Genomic DNA, 20776 nt, shown 5'->3' on the forward strand with positions numbered 1-20776 from the left:
TAGTTGTATGCTATTGTATTGTTCTTATGTACACTGATGCAAGTCTCATCTTGCTGTTTTGTTCTGCTTATTACTCAATAAAATGTTTATGGAAAAAAAAAAAGAGCACCAGGTAAACCTAAATCGTTTACTGAACAGATTAGGAAATCCGATTCTTTGTTCTTACAGATGGACCAGGCTGCATCTACTGCAACCATTTCCAAGTGGATGAGGCAGACAGGGGTGCAGGCCTACTCCATTAGGGTCAGATTCCTCCTTTCCTTCTTAAAGTGCATTCTACGAGGGCGCTTAGTGCCTCCTGGGCCTTCCCGTCATCAGGCGTCAGAGGTTCAGGTGTGCAAGGCGGCTACTTGGTTGTCTGTACACATTCACACAATTTTAGAAGGTGGATGTACTTGCACCTTCGGATGCGGCGTTTGGCCACAAAATTTTGTAGACTGCGGTTGCGGTTTGTAGAATTAAGGTTTCCGCTTCTTGAGGGTGACATTTTTTTTCTGGTGGTGAGCTCCAGTAGTTCCTAGTTGAGCTCCTGTTGTTACCTGGTTGGCTATGTTTAGCCTTTTTGGGAATTCTGTGTTTACATGTTGCACTGCTTTGGGACATCCCGATGGTCGGTCTGTCAGTGAACGAAAGAGAAAACTGGATTTTTGTCTTACCATAAAATCCTTTTCTCTGAGGTTCACTGACAGACACAGTACCCGCCCGTCGTTTGGGGTTGAGTTATTTGTTCTTCTGACACTGCTTTTTACAAACTGGGGTCCTACAGCAGGAAGTGATGGTGGTATACCCTCTGGGACTGGCCCAGGGCTGTAGCCAAAAAGGTTCCCATCTAGTCCTACTCCTAGAGAGCAAGAGCATAAGTGGGGATGGGCACCGGTTAAGACCAGATACCTGCTTCCAACAACCACCCCCTCCCAAAAAAAAAAAGTGCCAAATGTGGCAGTGGAGGGTGCAAACAAGCAGAGCTTCCCTTCTGGTGGAATTCCGCTTACGGATGCAATAGATAGTGGGGAGAGTGTTGATGTCCGCTGAACACTATACATTCATGTCAAGGGAAAGAGCTGCAATCCCCCCGAAACCTTGTGCAATGCATGTGGTTGTGGTGCATTTGTTGGTGAAATGCGGTTAAAACTGGCAGTGAGGAAGCATCACATCCCTTCCTCCCTGCCTGGCCGTATGCCATTGGAGCACAACTGGAAAATGGATCTGGCTTCAGAGGCAAGGGAGTCTAAATCTACCGTTACAATTTTTTTTTTTTACAGGTACATTTTTAATACTTTTTACATTTTGTTGGGGGGGCACTTTGAAGAGACATCAGGGGTCTAAACAGACCTCTGTCCATTTTTGGAACAGAGAAAGGGTGTCACATACCTGGAGATGGAGCCTGATGTGGAGAGGAAGGTGATCTTACACCTCTGGCCTAGTACCCCTGGTAATGCAAACAGGAGGCACAGAAGCCTGGAGTGGCACGAGTGCCTAGAAGTTCAGATTGTGAAGGCTGTAGATGTGAGGTCCGTGCGTACTTGGATGCAGGCTGGATTGTGACGCAGACAGCAGGTACTTGGTAGACTGACTGGTCACAGGCAGCAGATGCTTAGCAGGCTGGCAGATCACAGGCAGCAGACAATTGGCAGGCAGCAGGAAAAAGGATGGCCGGTTACACAGCAGGGTTAGGCAAGCCGGGGCGGTAACTAGCAGGAACAGACCAGACCAGAAGGCAGAATAGCCAGGTTCAGGCTGGAGTTTTCAACGGCAGACAGCAGGATAAAGTGGAGACGTTGTCAAAGAGCAAGCGAGGGTCGGTTCAGGCAGAGTACAAGCGTGGTCAGACAGATCAGGACAGCAACAGAGTTAAACACCAGGAACAGGAAGCTGTAGACCATAAGTCAAGATCCTAGTGTAGCAGAGGTGTTTATATAGGCCATTTGGTGCCACTTAGTGGTGGGCGTGGAAAGTGAACAGGAATTCTCTGTCCATAGGTTTGGCTAAATAGGCTTTCTCCGTTGGTTAACAAACGCTCTCCGTCTGCACATCTATGTGCCTGGGCTTACTTCTTCTTCCCTGACAAAGGGACTGAAGAAGTCCCTTTCTCTGCAACCGGAGCTGCACTGTATATGAATGAATAAGGAGTCTGTATAGACTCCTATTGATTTATAAAATAAAACTGTGTTTTACTATGTGTCAGTTTGTAAATATAACTGTTTACTATATGTTAGTGATGATAAAATACAGGAGTGATCTGTACTGATCCCTGACTGTATTTTTTCAGGAAAGGAGGGGGGGGGGGTTGGTAAAACACAGCGATCTGTCAGCAGCTGCAGCCAGCAGAAGGGAGAGCCAGCTAGCAGTGTAAAGGTGGTGCCCGGACCTCGGGGGTGGTTTTGAAAAAAAACAAAAAATATAAAACCCCAATCCCTCTGTGGCTTCCCTGCAGCACGGAAAGACAATGTGGAAGCAGAGGAGAGAATCCAACAGCCACAATGGATCAGAGTTTGCAGGGGGGGATGTGTGTGTAATCAAGGCAGCCAGGGTAAGGGAGAGTGAGGGTGGGGGGCATATTAGATGACAGCATAGGCGGGTGGAGGGGTGGGATACATACTCAGTGTACCCAAAATGTGACCTCTGTCCTATCAGTTTGTTCAGCAGTGTCTATTGAACAATTTTGTTAGATGTTCATGGTCAGTGCAGTGACCATGAGCTTACAGCAGAAGAGGAATGAAGGTCCGTATGGCCCTGGCAAGCTGGAAGCAATGTTGTAGGCCCATAATTGTATGTTACATAGTTAGTGAGGTTGAAAAAAGACATCGGTTCAACCTATGATGTGTGTGTGTTTGCTTTTAACCGTACATTGTATACCCCTGTATGTTGTGGTCTTTAAGGTGTCCATCTAATAGTTTTTTGAAACTATCAATGCTCCCTGCTGATACGACTGCTTGTGGAAGAGAATTCCACATCCTTACCGCTCTTACAGTGAAGAACCCCTTACGCACTTTAAGGTTAAACCGCCTTTCCTCTAGTTTTAGTGGAGTGGCCACGTTTCTTATTGTATCTCCTTTCTCTGAATAGTTTGTTCCTTATGCTCAGGTCAGCAGTACAGTATTTGTACATTGATATCATATCCCCCCTCAAGTGTCTCTTCTCCAGAGAGAATAGGTTCAGTGCTTGTAGTCTTTCCTCATAGCTGATGTCCTCCATTCCCCTAATTATTTTTGTTGCCCTTCTCTGGACTTTCTCCAGTTCCAGCACATCCTTCCTGAGGACTGGTGCCCAGAACTGGACAGCATACTCCAGATGTGGCCGGATCAGAGTCTTGTAGAGTGGGAGAATAATCTCTTTATTTCTGGAGTGAATCCCTTTTTTATACATCCCAGTATTCTGTTGGCTTTGCTTGCGGCGGCTTGGCATTGCATGCCACTGCCAAGCTTGTTGTCTACCAGTACCCCCAAGTCCTTTTCCATCCTAGACTTACCCAGAGGTTTCCCCCCTAGTGAGTAGCTTGCTTTCTGGTTTCTGGCCCCCAAGTGCATTACTTTACATTTTTCAACATTAAACCTCATCTGCCATGTAGTTGCCCAACCCGTTATTTTGTTCAGGTCCGCTTGCAAGGTTTCCACATCCTGCATAGAAGATATTGGCAAGCCTAGTTTAGTATCATCTGCAAATACTGAGATTGTACTAGATATCCCCTCCTCTAGATCATTTATGAATAAATTAAACAGGATTGGTCCCAGGACAGAACCCTGGGGGACCCCACTTTTCACACCCGCCCAATCCGAGTACTCCCCCATTAATCACCACCCTCTGTACTCTCCCCTGGAGCCAGTTCTCTATCCAGGTACTCACCTTATGGTCCATACCTACCTTCCTTAGTAAGCGTTTGTGAGGAACAGTGTCAAAGGCCTTTGCAAAGTCCAGATACACCACATCCACAGGCTTTCCTTTATCTAGGTGGCAGCTCACTTCATTGTAGAAGGTTAATAGATTGGTTTGGCACGAACGATCGATTTTTCATGAATCCATGCTGAGGTTTGTGTAGCCCCCTGATTCTTTTGTGAAGACTGAAGAGAAGAAATTATTTAACACTTCTGCCTTTTCTCTGTCCTCAGTGGCCATATTTCCTTTGTCATCTTTTATGGGGCCAATGTGTTCTGGCCTCGCTTTCCTACTGTTATACTTAAAGAACTTCTTGGGGTTCTTTTTACTCTCCTCCGCTATATGTCTCTCGTGTTCTATTTTAGCCACCCTGATTTCATCTTTACATTTCTTATTACACTCTTTGTAATGCTTAAATGCTGCCAATGACCCCTCAGTCTTGTATTTTTTGAAGGCCTTTTCTTTAGCACTAATATACATTTTTATGTTGGAGTTTAGTTTTGCTCTTTTAAATTTATTTCCCTTTGGAATGCACTGGCCAATCCCCTTGTTAAGTATGCTCTTGAAGCACTCCCATTTTTCCTCCGTGTTCTTTGTTCCCAGGGTTCTATCCCATTTGATATTTTCTAGCAGCGAGCGCAGTTTAGGGAAATTGGCTCTTTTGAAATTCCTTATATTACTTGTGTTTCCTATTACTGTAATTAATACTGTTATTGCAATTTTTTTTTAATAAAGTAGGAAAGGGATAACCCTTACTTTCAGTCTCAGTGACAGTATTCACCAGGATGAATACAAAAGTGAATCTCCCCAGCAGTGACACATATCACAATAAAAACTTGGCAGAGGGTCTAGCGCTTCCCTACTATCCAAAATAAAAAGAAGACTTTGATGTTATTGGAATACAGAATAATAACACGCCACAGAAGCTGATTCTTAGACCATGGGGTAGGACTGGGCATTGAAGAAGAAAAAAAAAAAAAAATTTTCACTCCATAGTGTCCTCATATAACCTTGCCTACTCAGAGGCTCCAGGTTTGTTAGCAAGCAATAAAGAGATCATGGAGGAGAGAGATTGTCTTGTACTGTATTTCAAGATATAGATTTTACCGCTATGGTGAAGTTCCTCTTATCTTTATTGTACAGGACAAAGGAGTTGATTCTTAGACCATTCTCCCCCAAGCAATAAATGAGGGGTGCGCGACAGCTAAACAGCAGCAACAGGCTCACAGGAAAAAACAAGAAGAGTCAACTAAACCAACAAAAGTTTTAAGCATCTCGTCACTGGAGTGACAGTGGAGACCTAACAGCCATCTGCTGATCAGAGCTAAGGTTTTGTTCACTAAAGTGGCTATGAGCTGATAACACAAGAAGGAAATGAGGTCCATACAGCGTACAGGCCTAGCCAGCTGCAAGCAGTTCTGTAGGTCCCTACGCTGTATGGACCTGGCCGTAAAAGAGTTAAGTGTATGTTTTCCTAAATGTGCATGTATTTCATAAACCATATGCTGCCATTTTCATGTACTTCTATCAGAAGTATCTGGCTGATCCTGCCAGTCACACAGCATGCCTGTATTGGGGTAGTTTGTTCAGCCTACATGCCCACGACCGATCAGACTGCCTCTTGGACACACCCCCTGCACCTTATCTCAGGCTGAACAGACTATGGAAATCACACACTGTGGAACTATGTGTCTTCATCCCCCCACATCAGGAAGAAGCGATGCATGGTCATATGACTGAACATTTTTTACCTTGTTAAAAAAAAAAGTAAGATAATTGCTGAAACTAGGTAAAAGCAGTTTTATGGTACCTGCATAGTTAGAACTGTATTAGAAACATTGTATGTTAACAACTACTTTAGGCCATAAGATTGTGGGCATATGCATAGAAAGTAAAGACATTCTGGAGATCAGCCAGATCACATTCTCCATGGCATCTGCATATAGAAAAGTAGGGCAGAGGGCAAGAGCTGAATCTTTAAAAGAGAGGGGGGGGGTCCCCTTAATAGAACTAGTAGATTAAGCATTCAGAGCAATAATGACCAGGTCAACAGTGGCTATGGACCATTTTTTTTTTTTTCAAATTCTGCATTCATAGGATACAAGACTTCACAGTTGTCAGAAGGGGGAAACAAACTCAAGTTTGACCAATCATTGTAAAAAGCCCAACTTGCCTGATCCAGAGTAGCAAAAGGACTTGCTACAAAAGGCCCTCTTTTTTTTTATCTTACATACAGTTTAATGGAAACATACTGATGCTACTGAAATTGGCTTGGGTATCTCACTTCAATGACCTTAAGTTACAAAAGGGTTAATAGAAAATGGTCCTTGGGAGTAATTTAACATGTTGACACCCATAATCTTGTTGTACAGCATAAAACTGTCCTTGTGTTTTGGGTTAATTTTTCCTAGAAAAAAAAAAAAAATACCTTGAATAGTTTGCATGTTTTTTATGGCAAGGGATTGTTATTTTATCATCTCAGTTTAGAAATAAGATTACACTTTGTGTTGGCCTTACTGGGATTTAAGAGAAGCACATGTTCTACATTTTCTGGTGATGGATGAATGATACCTGGCTGATATCTGCACTGGGAAAGCTATTGGGTGTCTTCGTCTTCTTGCTAAAATGTTACATTATATGCGAGAGAACAGCATGAAATGTGATCCCAATTATAGGTATACTAGATTTGTATTTTAGACATAGGACACTATGTCAAAACCTGCCACAATTTATTTGTAACATTGCAAGGACTTAGAAACATTACACTGAACAGCAAAAAAAAAAATTAAATAAAAATAAAATCACAGCTCTACATTGTGCGGTCTCTCATGTTACAGACTTGTAGGACTAGCTTTAACTGTGAAACATTACAAGCATATTTATGATTCCAAGGGTAAGTTCACTTTTAGGAACTTACCCTGTACTTAGATTGCAAACCTTTATTTATTTTTTTAAATAACAAACATGTTATACATACCTGGTCTGTGCATGGGACAGGAGGATGCATAAATAACCTACTATGACTTTATCAATGCAAGAATAAACACACACACAGACAAAATCATACTTTTTTGGCATAGAAATGGCCGTGGCACTTTATTGGTTTTAATCTTAAAATAATATTTATTCAAACAAATCCAAATATAACTGAACAAAATATAAATATCAATATACATAAATAAACCTCGCTTAGTCACAGAACTCAAGCGAAAATATAATTCAAATATTATCCAAAACCAAAAGTCCCCCCTTGAATCAAGGGTGACGATACCACATAAAGTGCCTGTGACGGTTGGGAGGGAGGGAGGGGAGCTCGCCAGGTAGCCTCCAGTCACTTGTGAGAGACCCCCTTATATAGGGAATGCAGTGAAGGTTCTGGAAACAGCGCGCAGAGTACACATTCCCGCCACTTTACCTGAGGCTTCTTAAAGGGGCAGTGTCCTGAAATTACCTCACCTGAAAATTTTACTTATATATTTTTTTATATTAAACTATATATAGTAGCATCCCCAGTCCCATGTTCGTGGGCACTAATTCTTGTGCCCTCTTTCCATGGGACAGGAGGATGCATAAATAACCTACTATGACTTTATCAATGCAAGAATAAACATACACAGACAAAATCATACTTTTTTTGGCATAGAAATGGCCACGGCACTTTAGATTTGTTTGAATAAATATTATTTTAAGATTAAAACCAATAAATATAACTCAACAAAATAAAAAAATATCAATATACATAAATATAAATAAATCTCGCTTAGTCACAGAACTCAAGCGAAAATATAATTCAAATATTATCCAACACCAAAAGTCCCCACATGCCGGGACTAGTTGGAAACTAGAACCGGCCCACCCAAACCCGTGGCCATATCTATGCAAGACTGCAGCCCCAAATTAAAGATATCTAAACCGACCTCTGATAAATGGACCCCATCTTGTCTGTATAGCCCAGGTAGACCTCCTTCCAGGTCAACATGGCGAAAAGAAAAACCACCAATCAATGGCATGAATTTAGTCATTGCATGGTTAATTCTTCTCCTTGTTCTCTCTAAAGGTTTAAGCTCGGGCAAGGCAATCCATTTTTGACGTGGTAGTATCTCGGAAAATACAATAATAGAATTGGGAAAGAACAGCTTAAATTGATACAAATCTTTTTTCATTCTAAAAAGTAACTCCAGAGATTTTAATGTTCCAACATAATTTCCACCAAGATGTAATACCAGTATGGATGGTGCTGGCCAAGCATCAGATAACCTGGAAATGAAATAAGTAAAATTAACCCAACGCAAACCACGAATCTCTTTCCACAAAATAGGAAATTGATCATCCAGTAAAGATAAATTCTCGGAATAACACCGCTGCGATGCTCTCTTACGAGCCCAATATATGAACGAATGTCCAATCATCCATACTGTAAGCTTGGCACCTGAAATTAAACAAATAGATTAGGTCTGATGTAAGAATTGAATCTTTTTGATTCCCATCTACCCTTAAATGTTTTATGATGGATTCTTCCAGACCTAATCTGGCTGCTTCCGAGGCTGCTCCTATTCTAAATGAATGGGTAGTAATGTCTAAATTGCTAAGGCCTAAATAATTGAAGCAACGGTTCAAGACCGAAGAAAATTGAAATCTGGTCACCGGACTGGAATACTGGTGAACTAGAAAGTTCTCAGAACTACTAGGCCTGCAGGCTAGATATCTAGAAATTACTATATAGGGGCACACCACAGGATCACCGCAAGCAGCCAAATATAGCCAATGACCTCTCCTGAATTGATCTGTTTTTGAATGCCTAATATACACTAATACACTATTCGTACCTAAAATTACCTCATTAAATCTTAGACCTGTATGACTTTTTCAGCTGCTAGCTACTAGTTCAGAAATCCGTAAAGCAGCGAAAAAACATAAAACAAATGCTGCCGAAAAAAAAAGGCGTGACTCAAAATCTGAAAAACAGACCGCAGCAGAGGCCAAGCAAAGTCTTTGTCAATAATTCTAATGAAATAGGCCTCCGAGTGTCTGGAGGAAAAAGTCAGCTTCCTGTATCCCTTTAACCACTCGCCGACTGCCGCAAGTACATATACTGCGGTGGTCAGCCCCTCCTGGGCAAAGTGACGTACCTGTACGTCAATTGCCCACAAGCCAATAGGGGGCGAGCGCGCACCGCCGGAGGCGTGCTCCCACCCCCGCTCGTTCATAGGGATCCCCGCGCGAGTGACCGGCGGCTCCGATGTCCGCCGGCCACTCGCAGTCTCCCGCTGGAGAGGGAGAAAAGCAGGCGGCTAATGTAAACAAAGCCGCCTGTCATTCTCCCTGGTGTAACTGCAGGATCGTGCTATGTAGGATCGTAGGTCTCTGTGGTTACATCAAAAGCCACGCCCCTTGACAGTTAGAAGCACGCCCCTAGGGACACACTTAACCCCTGGATCTCTAATAAAGTGAACCCCTTCTCTGCCAGTGTCATTTTTACAGTAACAGTGCATATGTATAGCACTGATTACTGTAGTAATGTCACTGGTACCCCCAAAAGTGTAAAAAATTTTAGTCAAGGGTCCGATCTGTCCGCCGCAATGTCGCAGTACTAGTTAAAAAACAAAAATGACATAAATCTTTCCCTTAGTTAGTAAACGCAATAACTTTTGCGCAAACCAATCAAAATACGCTTATTGCAATTTTTTTTACCAAAAATATGTAGTAGAAAACAAATTGGCCTAAAATGTTAAAAATTTAGATTTTTATATTTGGGGGGGGGGGGGGGGGAATTTCATACAAAAAATTTTGAAAATATTGTTATTTTTTCAAAATTGACGTTCTTTTTTTGTTTATAGCGCAAAAAATAAAAATCGCACAGGTGATCAAATACCACCAAAAGAAAGCCCTGTTTGTGGGAAAAAAAGGACGTCAATTTAATTTGGGTACAGCATTGCAAGACTGTGCAATTGTCCGTTAAAGTAACGCAGTGCCGAATCGCAAAATACGCCCTCGTCTTTGAGCAGCCAAATCCTCTGGAGCTTAAGTGGTTAAGGCCTGACTAACTGTGAAAAAGCTATTGCAACTTGGACAATTATACATTTTTTGAAAAAATTTAATTCCTGCTAACATTTTATTAATGTGGTTATAGGACAAATGAGAATTCATTAAGGATCCCATAGATGCTAAAACCACTTGCTCGGAAGGTGGCGTTGGTGATAGACCCATACCCCTACAAAACAATACCCATTTATGCCATGCAGCTGAGTAATCAGCCCAGCTATGCGGAGTCACCGACAACTTTACTGCAGCAAAAACCGGTTCTAAATCAGCTTCCATAAGTGGCTTGGGCAAAGTGATCCCACCAAGTCTGCATTCGGGAGACGTTCTCTGAAACGACTGATCTGGAAACGAGACAGAGTCAGCAATACAGTTTGATGTACCAGGAATATGTTTCACTTTTAACCAGATATTCAGCTTCAGGCATAGGAGTACCAAGTAGCACAGAAGTTTTAGAACATGAATAGATTTTGAGGACAAGCAATTAATAGCATATAAGACTTATTTTTTTGTCAGAATGCACGAAAATCCTCCTATGCCTGAAGCTGGATCCCCATAGTTCTAATGCCACCACTATAGGGAAAAGTTCCACCAAAACTATATTTTTTGTAGATTTCTTCTCTACCCATGACTCTGGCCAAGAACCACAACACCAGTGGGCATCCCATACTGCTGCAAAACCAAAGGCTCCGGCAGAATCAGTAAAAAGTTTTAGATCAGTCGATGATATCCAGTCGCTTTGAAAGAAAGAACGCCCATTGTAATCTTCTAGAAAACGTGACCAGACTAGATCTTCTTTCAACTCAGAATTTATTTTGATATGAGAATATGGGGATTTCAGGCCTGACATGGCCAACGCCAGACGTCTCGAGAAAACTCTGCCAATAGGCATAATACGTGACGTAAAAGCCAGTAATCCTAGCAAGGATTGAAGCTCCTTAAGGAGGATTTTCTTTCTTCTTAAAAAATTGCTAATTAATGCCTGAATCTTGACTATTTTCTCAGTGGGCAACTGGAATTCAATCAAAACTATTGATGGAGATGCCCAAAAAAACTAAGCTAATGGGATACCTAAATATTTGCAAATGAGAGTAAATAAATGTAATACTAGAGAACAAAGATTAGAATCTGGGGGACCTACGAAAAGGAAGTCATCCGGATAGTGTTAAATTCCCTGGAAATCCGATTTATGTACAATTATCCACTGCAAAAAGGTGACGAAAGCCTAAAAATAAGCATACGACAGGGAACACCCCATAGGTAAACAATGGTCGAAAAAAAAAATAAAACCCCTCAAAATAAAAACCGAGAGAATTGAATGACTCCATTGAAATTAGGTCTAAAAGCGGACTGAATATCTGCCTTCGCCAGCAGGGCACCCGGACCAAAACTTTTAATGAGGCAAATAGCATCATCAAAAGTTGTGTATGTTACTCATGTCAATGATAGATCTATCTTGTCATTTAATGAATTCCCATGTGGAAAGGACAAGTGGTGTATGATATGAAAAGTGTTGGGCTCTTTTTTAGGGACCGGCTACTCTTCCAGTTTCCAATTCTTTAAAGATTTTTTCCCTGGCTATATGCACGTACTGGTCTAAAGAGAATAGGTTTCTTTCAATCTTGCATCCCGGACCATTAAAGACTGGCAATTTAAAACCTTGAGAGAAACCCTCAATTAACAGCTGAGCTTTCTCCCTGTTTGGCTACAACAGTAGCCAAGGGTACATTCTTTCCAGCCTCATTGAAGTGCAGGCTTTTGGAAAAAATATCCCTTGCAGGTTGGTTCTGCTGACTTACCTTCTTAAAACATTTTGAAGCTGGATGAGTGCCGGAACAAAAAGAGCATTCATACTTGTATCTGCAAGCAGATGCCCATTTACATTGAGCCTCATTAAAGGCATAACATATTCCCTTACGGTATGCTGAGCTGCTGCCCGGGATATTTGGCTGTTTGTTAGGTGTATATTTTTGGGGAATAATAAGATTTAACCACAATCCCACATCTTTTATTCCCCACTTCAAATTGGGCTAGACTGCTAACTTCTGACAAAAAGACTCGTCGTAATAGAACCAGCCTAAGCCCCAAAAGCTTTTATATGCCTCCAAAATATGCTCGAGGTGTTGGAAAAGACCACTGCATTTTTCCGGAGATTTCTTACCCATGACTGCCGAAAAAATGCAATAAGCCTGTAACCAGTTATGGAATGATCTATAAATGGGGCGCCTGCCGGTGTCATCTCCTGCTTCGTCAGATTTCTTCTCACTTTTGAAAGCAAATTCTTTAGATGATGGTAACAAGGAAAGAAAATCAATGAATTCACCTCTCCAAATTTTTTCTTTGGCTGACTGAGCGAGATGATAACCCAAAGGCGAAACGTCACAAGGTAATACGTCCTTCAAACATGTCTCAGGAATAGTATTAATTCTAGGATTACCTTCCATGTTCGGCACACTGGCTATAACAGGAGAGGTATTACTTACCGCAGCTGATTGAGTGGCAATGGAGGACCACACATTCACAGGGGAAGGGGCTTGTAAAGAGACACTACCAGAAGCAGAAGTGTTAGTAGCATTTAAAGAATTTACAATTCTGGATAATGAATCAACTAAATGAACCAACACATTTCCCTGCTGCAACTCACCAACACTATTAGGCAGTGTAGAGCTCTGATCCAAAGCTGCAGAGGGGGCATCACGTTGGTAAAGTTCTTCAGGGGTATTAACTACCTGAGAAAGCCTCTGTATTAATTGCCTAGCAACCTGCGCTGGTGCAGGTCTCCCTGCTCTTCTGACAAGGGGCCGGGAGCGATCCTGCCTTTCACCTCTGGGCGGCGGGGAAGGAGAGAGAACCCACCGCCTCTTCGGGCATCTTCGGCTCTGCCTCGGCCTGTCAGTCATTCCTACCGGCTCCTCCTCTGCTGGTCGGCTACATGGTGAATGATAAGATGCCGGCTGCTTGGGGAGGCCGGCTCCGATGTACTTGCCTCGCAGACGCTCTTTGGGTCCCTGGTGACTGAAGCGGTGAGACTTGGCTCCGGGCCGCGGGCGAGACACGACTCCCTGTTGCGGGCGAGACTTTCCTCCAGACGGCTTCTACTGGTAGGCTCTCCTCTTCACCTTCGGTTCTTCTTAGTGCCGGACCATCCTCTTCTAAACATTTTTGGGGCCAGTCTTCTCCTCCCGCTTCTGCTACCTTTTCCAGAATCCTCCATATCAGGGTCTTCATGACTGGAAATAACTGCAGACGAGCTTAGTACTATAGCTCCGAGGGGAGCTCGCCAGGCAGCATCCAGTCAACTGTGAGAGACCCCCTCAGCGGACCCCCTTATATAGGGAATGCGGTGAAGGTTCTGGAAACAGCGCGCCTTCCCGCCACTTTACCTGAGGCTGAGTTCTTAAAGGGGCAGTGTCCTGAAATTACCTCACCTGAAAATTGTATTTATATATATATATATATATATATATATATATATATATATATATATATATATATATATGGATTTTGATGGTTTTTGTGACTGCACTTGGGGACACTTTCAAAGTTTTCCCAATTTTTCGGACTGACTGACCTTTATTTCTTAAAGTAATGATGGCCACTCGTTTTCCTGTACTTAGCTGCTTTTTTCTTGCCATAATACAAATTCTAACAGTCTATTCAGTAGGACTATCCGCTGTGTATCCACCTGACTTCTGCACAACACAACTGATGGTCCCAACCCCATTTATAAGGCAAGAAATCACACTTATTAAACCTGACAGGGCACACCTGTGAAGCGAAAACCATTTCAGGTGACTACCACATGAAGTGTGACTCTACAATTTTCATAGTCATGAAAATAAAGAAAACTCTTTGAATGAGAAGGTGTGTCCAAACTTTTGGTCTGTACTGTATATATATATATATATATATATATATATTTTTTTTTTTATATATTAAACTACATATAGTAGCATCCCCAGTCCCATGTTTGTGGGCACTAATTCTTGTGCCCTCTTTCCATTGTTTTTGCAAAGAGCAGCCCTGATCCTCCTCTTCTCAAATCCCACCCTGGTGCTCCTCGCTTCATTGTCCGGCCCTACCTTAGAATTTTTTGGCAATAAGTAATGAGTTATGGATGGTATAGTTGCCCTTAACCGCTTGCCGACTGCTTACAGTATATTTACTGCGGCAGTCAGCCCCTCACAGGCAGAGTGACGTAGGTCTACGTCGCTCGCCTGTAAGGCTCTGGGGAGCGAGCGCGCGCCCGCGGAGGCGCGCTCCCGCTCGGTCACGGACCCCCCCGCGCGTGTGACCAGCGGACCCGATGTCCGCCGGTCACTCGGCGATCGGCGGGGGAGAGGGAGAATGTCAGGCAGCTTGTGTAAACAAGCCACCTGTCATTCTCCTTGGTGTAAAGACACTGATCACACGGATCTACTATGTAGATCCGTTGATCAGTGTCCTTACAGCTCAAGCCACAGCCAATCACAGTAGAAAGCAAGCCCTTAGGGACACACACAGCCCCTCCCTCCCAAATAAAGTTAACCCCTTCACTACCAGTGTATTTTTACAGTAACAGTGCATATATATATATAGCACTGATTACTGTAGAAATGTCACTGGTAACCCCAAAAGTGACAAAAATGTCAGTCAAGGGTCCGATCTGTCCGCCCCAATGTCGCAGTACCGCAAAAAAAAAATCGCAGATCACCGCCATTACACGTTAAAAAAAAAAACAACAAAAATGACAAAAATCTTTCCCTTTCTTAGTAAACGCGATAACTTTTGCGCAAACCAATCAAAATATGCTTTTTGCGATTTTTTTTACCAAACATAGGTAGCATAAAACAAATTGGCTGAAAATTTAAAAAAATTTTGATTTTTACATTTTTTTTGGGGGAATTTCATATAAAAAAAAATGTGAAAAATATTGTTATTTTTGCAAAATGTACGCTCTTTTTTTGTTTATAGCGCAAAAAGTAAAAATCGCACGGGTGATCAAATACCACCAAAAGAAAGCTCGGTTTGTGGGAAAAAAAGGACGTCAAATTCATTTAGGTACAGCGTCGCACGACCGCGCAATTGTCCGTTAAAGTCAAGCAGTGCTGAATCGCAAAATACCCCCTGGTCGTTTAGCAGGAAAATCCTCCGGGGCTTAAGTGGTTAAATTGGAATCATATTTGCTTTTGCATGGTAAACACTGCATGTAAAACCTCAACTTTAAATGTTGGGCAACAAAAAATAAATTTTGCATTGTTGTTCAGGTTAAGTTCATACTAATGTGGCCCAGGAAATGGCACAATTAGTATGCGTTTCCCACACTACATTCAAAACTCACTGCCCTTGTGGGCGTCCGTGCAATCTTAATGACTCCCCAAATGTAGTGCATTTGCCAGCACCAGATTGCATAGTATCTACTATCTTTGGTGTGACGTGCTGCAATATGAACCCATTCAAAATGCCTAGTTGTATGCCAGTTTAGCCTCCAGTTACACCTAATAGGGAGTTCAACAATTTCCCTTTTGCGATTAATAAAGTAATCTGTAGGGAAATATGGGGGATACCATTTCTGGCCTCTCTTTCTCATGATATGAGAAGTTCCCTGGTCTTAGACTCATTTTCTTGTAAATAGGTTGCATGAAATCAAAACTGGCTATATAGTTTTAGTCATTGAAAAATAATTTGTATGTTCTAGTGCTATCCAGGAAGTTTTTAGTGCTATCCAGGAAGTTTTTAATAGGCACACACAATCTCCATTCCAGCAGGTGACACAAAGGGCTCATGCACACACAGATATTTTATTTTTTTGCTGCTAAGGGTGTTAGGCTAACATGCAGGGGCGTTTAGATGCATGGAAAAAATTGCCAACGTGACCATGCATATAAAGGCGCCTAGAGGCAAAAGAGTTTTGGCAGAAAAAAAAAATTGATGCACCTAAATGCATGTAAACGTGTTTGAGCATTAATTTCAATGGCCAGAATAAATGGTTATTTTGGCCAATTAAATGAATGCCCAAGCGCTTGACGTGCCTAAATGTGTTACAGGAGTTTACAACCATCAAGCATTTTCTCTGACAAAACTCTGCTGCTAGCAGGAGATAAGTAGTCAAGGAGAGTTTGCAAAATGTCCAGTGTGCACAAGGCCTAAAAGCTCAACTGAAACATGTCTCAGCTTGGCGCAACTATGCCAAACCTAGGAAGAGGTCTCCCATAGAGCTGTGAAGATCCAGCATTGGACTAAACCTAAGTCCACTCAAGAGAAAAAAAAATTCTGACTAACGTTCCACATTAAACCAAAGTCCTGCTAGATCTCTTAAAGTGGAGTTCCGGCCTATTTTGCAACTTAAGTGATTCCTGGAGTGCTCGCTATGCTGATCAACAATTGGGCATTTTCAATTTTTTTTCGAGGGTCCCTTAACTTATTTTCAGGGCATTTTTTATTACTTCCTCCTTCTCCCCCCTCTGTGGCCACGGCCACCGACATCACTTTCGCCTTTGAATTGCATCCTGGGAGCTGTTTGTCATCACTCCCAGGAGGCTGGAATCAGGAAGAACTCCCAGAACAGTCCCTGGAATCAGGAAGAAGGACACAGCAGATTACACTGTGGCTTCAGATGCCCACATCCAAGAGGGCCGCGCCCAGACAGCGTTTTTAAAAGTAAGATTTTGACTAAAATCCAATACTGTACACCTTGTAAGTATGAGAATAGCGGTTCTGTAAAGGGCGATGGATTAGTATTATAGGGGTATTTTTATTTAAAAAAGGTGTTTGAGGCCGGAACTCCACTTTAAGGAAGGCCCCTTTTGCAGGTATAGCTATGTAAAACTTATGTTTTTAATGTATTAACAATAAATGTCTATACTGTTTAAAATCCAGTAATACACTGCCTCACCCTGCTCTGCACATGCTCAGTAGCTCTCAAGTTTGTAGAGGCTATTCTGCTGACAGCCTTAAAGTGGAATGAAACCCTCCTATCCTTTACAGCCAAGGAAGCTGCTTCTGTTTTATCTGAAACCGCCATGGTGCTGCACATGTGATCAGTTATGACATCAGCTATTTAAAGGTTTGACAATTTGGTTGAGGACACGACCAAATGTGACAGTTAGCAACCTCTGCATTCCAGGAATGGAACTGCTTTTTAAAACTGTTTAATTAATGGGTTTAGTTCCGCTTTATGATTTACTGCTGTTCAGGGGTTCTGTGTTTCAACAAAATGGCAGCCTCCAGCAAGAAGAAACCGTAACTGGAGGCAATTTACAGCTGACACCAATTTTGGTAGCATAATTTTTTATATGGAATGCATGTTGCTTATTGGAGAATTTTTGTCCTTTTTTATCAAGTGTTTATGGTTAATGTTGCACTTTAACGAATCCTTGAGAATGGCAGAATAGTTGTAACAATGCTCTTTTTATGACCTAGGCTCATTTGGAACAGCCGGCAGAGTTTGTAACCATTCGTCACGTGGCATGGATAGCTGTGAGGTCATGTGCTGTGGAAGAGGATACGATACTGCTCGCATTACTAAAATGGTAAAGTGTGAATGTAAGTTTCACTGGTGCTGTGCTGTGCGCTGTAAAGACTGTTTGGAGACTGTGGACGTGTACACATGTAAAGCCACCAAAGATGAGGCCTGGAGGGAGAAAATGTAGGTGCCCAAGTCACTGTTCTACCTTCTCTGAAGACGTACAGTATATGCTGTAAATATTTGTGGATTGAAGAGTTGCTGCTCTAATGCTTTATTATACCACTTTTAAATTATAATAACTTATATTGTAAATGGAGTCTTATTGCAACAGTTACTAAAATATATTTGAGCTGTCAGCTAAAAGATGTGTAATTTTCAGTAAATGTATACTACAAAATATATATTGTCTGACTTGTGCTAGCACAAAACATACTAGATGATTGTTTTTACTGAAAGTTCCATCATAAAAAATATGATACATTTGTGCTTTCCCAGTACAGAATGTGGATGTTCATTTTAGAATTCTAACACTGAACTTGTTTGTATCATCGAAAATGAAGACATTATACTGCAATCACTCCACATACCAGCAATTAGTCTTCCTATCTCCTCACTTTACATCTGTGAAATAAAAAAGAAATTGGGTAAAGTGATCATGTCATACACATTCTTCATATTTGTAAACTATAACATAAAGCAGTTGCTATAATATGTAATTACCATGAGTGTAGCCTTTCAATGAAGGTTAATCAGTGTATGGAAGTCTGGTATGTCCAATATCTGGTCTATTTTGCAGCCTGGTAGTCATTGCTCTTTATTCTATCTACTTTTTTTTTTAACCTATCTGCAACAGTTACTTTGATGCTGTTGGAATATTATAGTCCATGCCAATGTGCAGCAACAAAGTATTGTGATGCAAACTTTCTGCACCAACAGACATAAATGATGTGTTGTGTCACGGTTTGTGCCAATTGCTTTCTACAACAAAAAGTAGTTTAAAGCAGGTGACATTTCACGCAACTGCCGCAATATGAAATCATGTACTTTGCATGCAAATGGTGGTGAAACTTTACATAAAGTAATTTACCTCAACCTCACTATAAAAAGGCATGTGCCTATTGATTTTTTAGCCACATATTGACTGCAAAGGGTAGTTCTAATGCTACCACCATGAAAGAAATCCACACTATTACATTTGAGCAAGCACTTTTGATTTTTTTTTTTTTTAAAACAGCTCAATAAAACTACTGGGGAATAACATGAAACCTTTAGTACCTTGCTTTAGATATATTTACGAAGCGGATTCTTGAGAGCTATGGGATACTGGGTTAGGGAATGTTGTGGAAGAGTTCCAAAGGTCTTCCTCCTTCTATTGCTCACACGTAGCACTGAAACAACTTCTTTTTTTCTGTTCATCCTCAAGAATGAACTTCACAGGTCAGTAGTAATGTAAGAGGATATAGAGCATGCATTATCTTCTGTAGGAATTGGACTAAAATGCATAGATTGGCCTGTCACCAAAAATATTTGTATGGTGATGAAGTAGTACCACATTATAAATTCAATAAAAACATGTTGCTGCCATACACAAAAGTTTTATTTTAAAGAATCGTTTCTGCTCCTGAAGGCAAAATATAGCAGAACTGAACATCATGTTTTCCCATTAACAACAAAAACAATTTGTTTCTGAGAACAGTCTATTCTTTTTAGGTAACTGGTCTTCTGTTAGTCATGCTTTGTTGTGGACAGCTGAGTTGTTGGATTCATCTTGTAGTGCCGCATAAGTGTCAGATTCGAGTAAGTTGGTGCCACAAACTGGAAGGAAGTATGCTTTCCACTTTCTCCATGACAAAGTTTAAAGGTGCAAACAGGGTGCTCAGGAACTGTTAAGAAAATTACAAAAGACAAAAGATTAGAACTAGGCAGGGAACATTTTTCAAATGTTTTTCAACCAAAAAAAAACAAAACACGATTGAGGACTGTTCTCATAAAGTACAGCTTCACTTTGTTTTTTTACATACATGCATAAATGTCCTCTGCCCGCTAGTGGACATTGAGTAAGGACAAAGTCTCTACGAATCACAAGTGCCTTTTTTTTAACTTTATTGAAGTGTCACAAAATCACACTCCACTTAACTCTATGTACCACAGCACGCTGCAATAAAATGCATACATTGCTGCATTTTTTACACAGCATGCATAGATAAACTGTTATTTTCTGTATATTGAGCTATGCAGATCAACACAGATAGTTAAACATTTCCCTGAAAGTAAAAATGCTGGATAGAGTAGGGCAGTGTTTTTCAACCTTCTTCCAGTCAGGTCGCCCTTGAAAAGTATTTTCAGTCTCAAGACAACCCCCAATCTCAGACAGGTTCACATTACTATGCGTCAGGAACATGTGTAAAATCACACGTTCTGGACAAGCAGACAAAACATGCTGGTCTTTAGTAGATGCGCAGGGGTCCCAGAAATGCTTAATAGTACCCCCACGCATTGGCAAATGTGGCACTTTTTTTTAACAAGAACACGAAAAGAAAGTAAAGGAAAATAGGAACAGTAAAAAAAGCATTATTTGTGGTCATATCATTCACATTATAAGTAGTTATCTCAATTAACATACGCGTGGACAGCCATTCTCTCGGCAGCTACTTGATTTAAACTGGTGGCTATGCCGGCCTCAAAGAGGATGTATATGCATAGTTTCAACTCAATGTATACCAGGTAACATCTCAGCTGAAAGTAAATATTTATCAGACATGTAAAGATTAATATTTCTGCCAGTGAGAAAAGTGGGGATGTTCCTCTATTTTGCTCCAATGAGGTTAATCCCCTTCCTTGCTAGTATTTATAAGCTTTTTGTGTCAAACTAGTTACTGGGATAGCGGTTTTAGGCTAGCCCATGTTCTATTCTACATACGGGTGATAAGATATGCAGCTATTGCACAATTATCCGCATTGCAGTAATCTAAATGAAACTAAAGAAAAAGGGGCCGGGTAATGCCAGCCATGGCTCCCATAATTTAAAAAAAAAAAAACTTTTGGTGTACCCGTTTCTGTAGATCTGTTCTGTCAGGAGGGTTCTGTCAGGAGGGTGTTGTTTACTTGGAGTCGCCACTCCTCAAAAGATGGAGGACTAGGAGACATCCATTTCATAGCAATACTTTTACATGCTATAAAACAGTAATCTGTTTAGTGGCACAAATACCTCAGGTGAAAACATCTCCCCATCAAGGCAAGCTAGTAAACATAATTTAGGATCCGGGACAATGCTTGTCTGAAAGACCCTATTTAATGTGTCAGCTCTCTCCAGTATCTGAATAATTTGGGGCACCTTCAAAGCATGTGGAGTAGATCAGCAGGAGAATGTTGACATCATGGACACTCCGGTGTGTCTCTCCTACCCCATTGGAACTA

At 41.4% G+C, this 20776-nt stretch overlaps 2 protein-coding genes across 4 annotated transcripts in view; one reads left to right on the forward strand and one right to left on the reverse strand.

Annotated features, from left to right (window-relative positions):
- Positions 1 to 17756, forward strand: part of WNT2 (Wnt family member 2) — a 201382-nt gene extending 183626 nt beyond the window's left edge. The window contains exon 5 of the mRNA XM_082255309.1: positions 17314 to 17756. Coding sequence (XP_082111435.1) covers positions 17314 to 17543 — 230 coding nt within the window. The 3' untranslated portion in view covers positions 17544 to 17756. The remainder of the gene's footprint in view (positions 1 to 17313) is intronic.
- A 1182-nt stretch (positions 17757 to 18938) lies between these two features.
- Positions 18939 to 20776, reverse strand: part of ST7 (suppression of tumorigenicity 7) — a 268989-nt gene continuing 267151 nt past the window's right edge. For all 3 annotated transcript variants that reach the window (XM_082255306.1, XM_082255305.1, XM_082255307.1), the window contains exon 15: positions 18939 to 19242. In XM_082255306.1, the coding sequence (XP_082111432.1) occupies positions 19147 to 19242 (96 nt within the window). In that variant the 3' untranslated portion in view covers positions 18939 to 19146. The remainder of the gene's footprint in view (positions 19243 to 20776) is intronic.

This window comes from Pelophylax lessonae (genome assembly GCF_965119305.1).
Source record: "Pelophylax lessonae genome assembly, chromosome: 4".
NCBI lineage: Eukaryota > Metazoa > Chordata > Amphibia > Anura > Ranidae > Pelophylax > Pelophylax lessonae.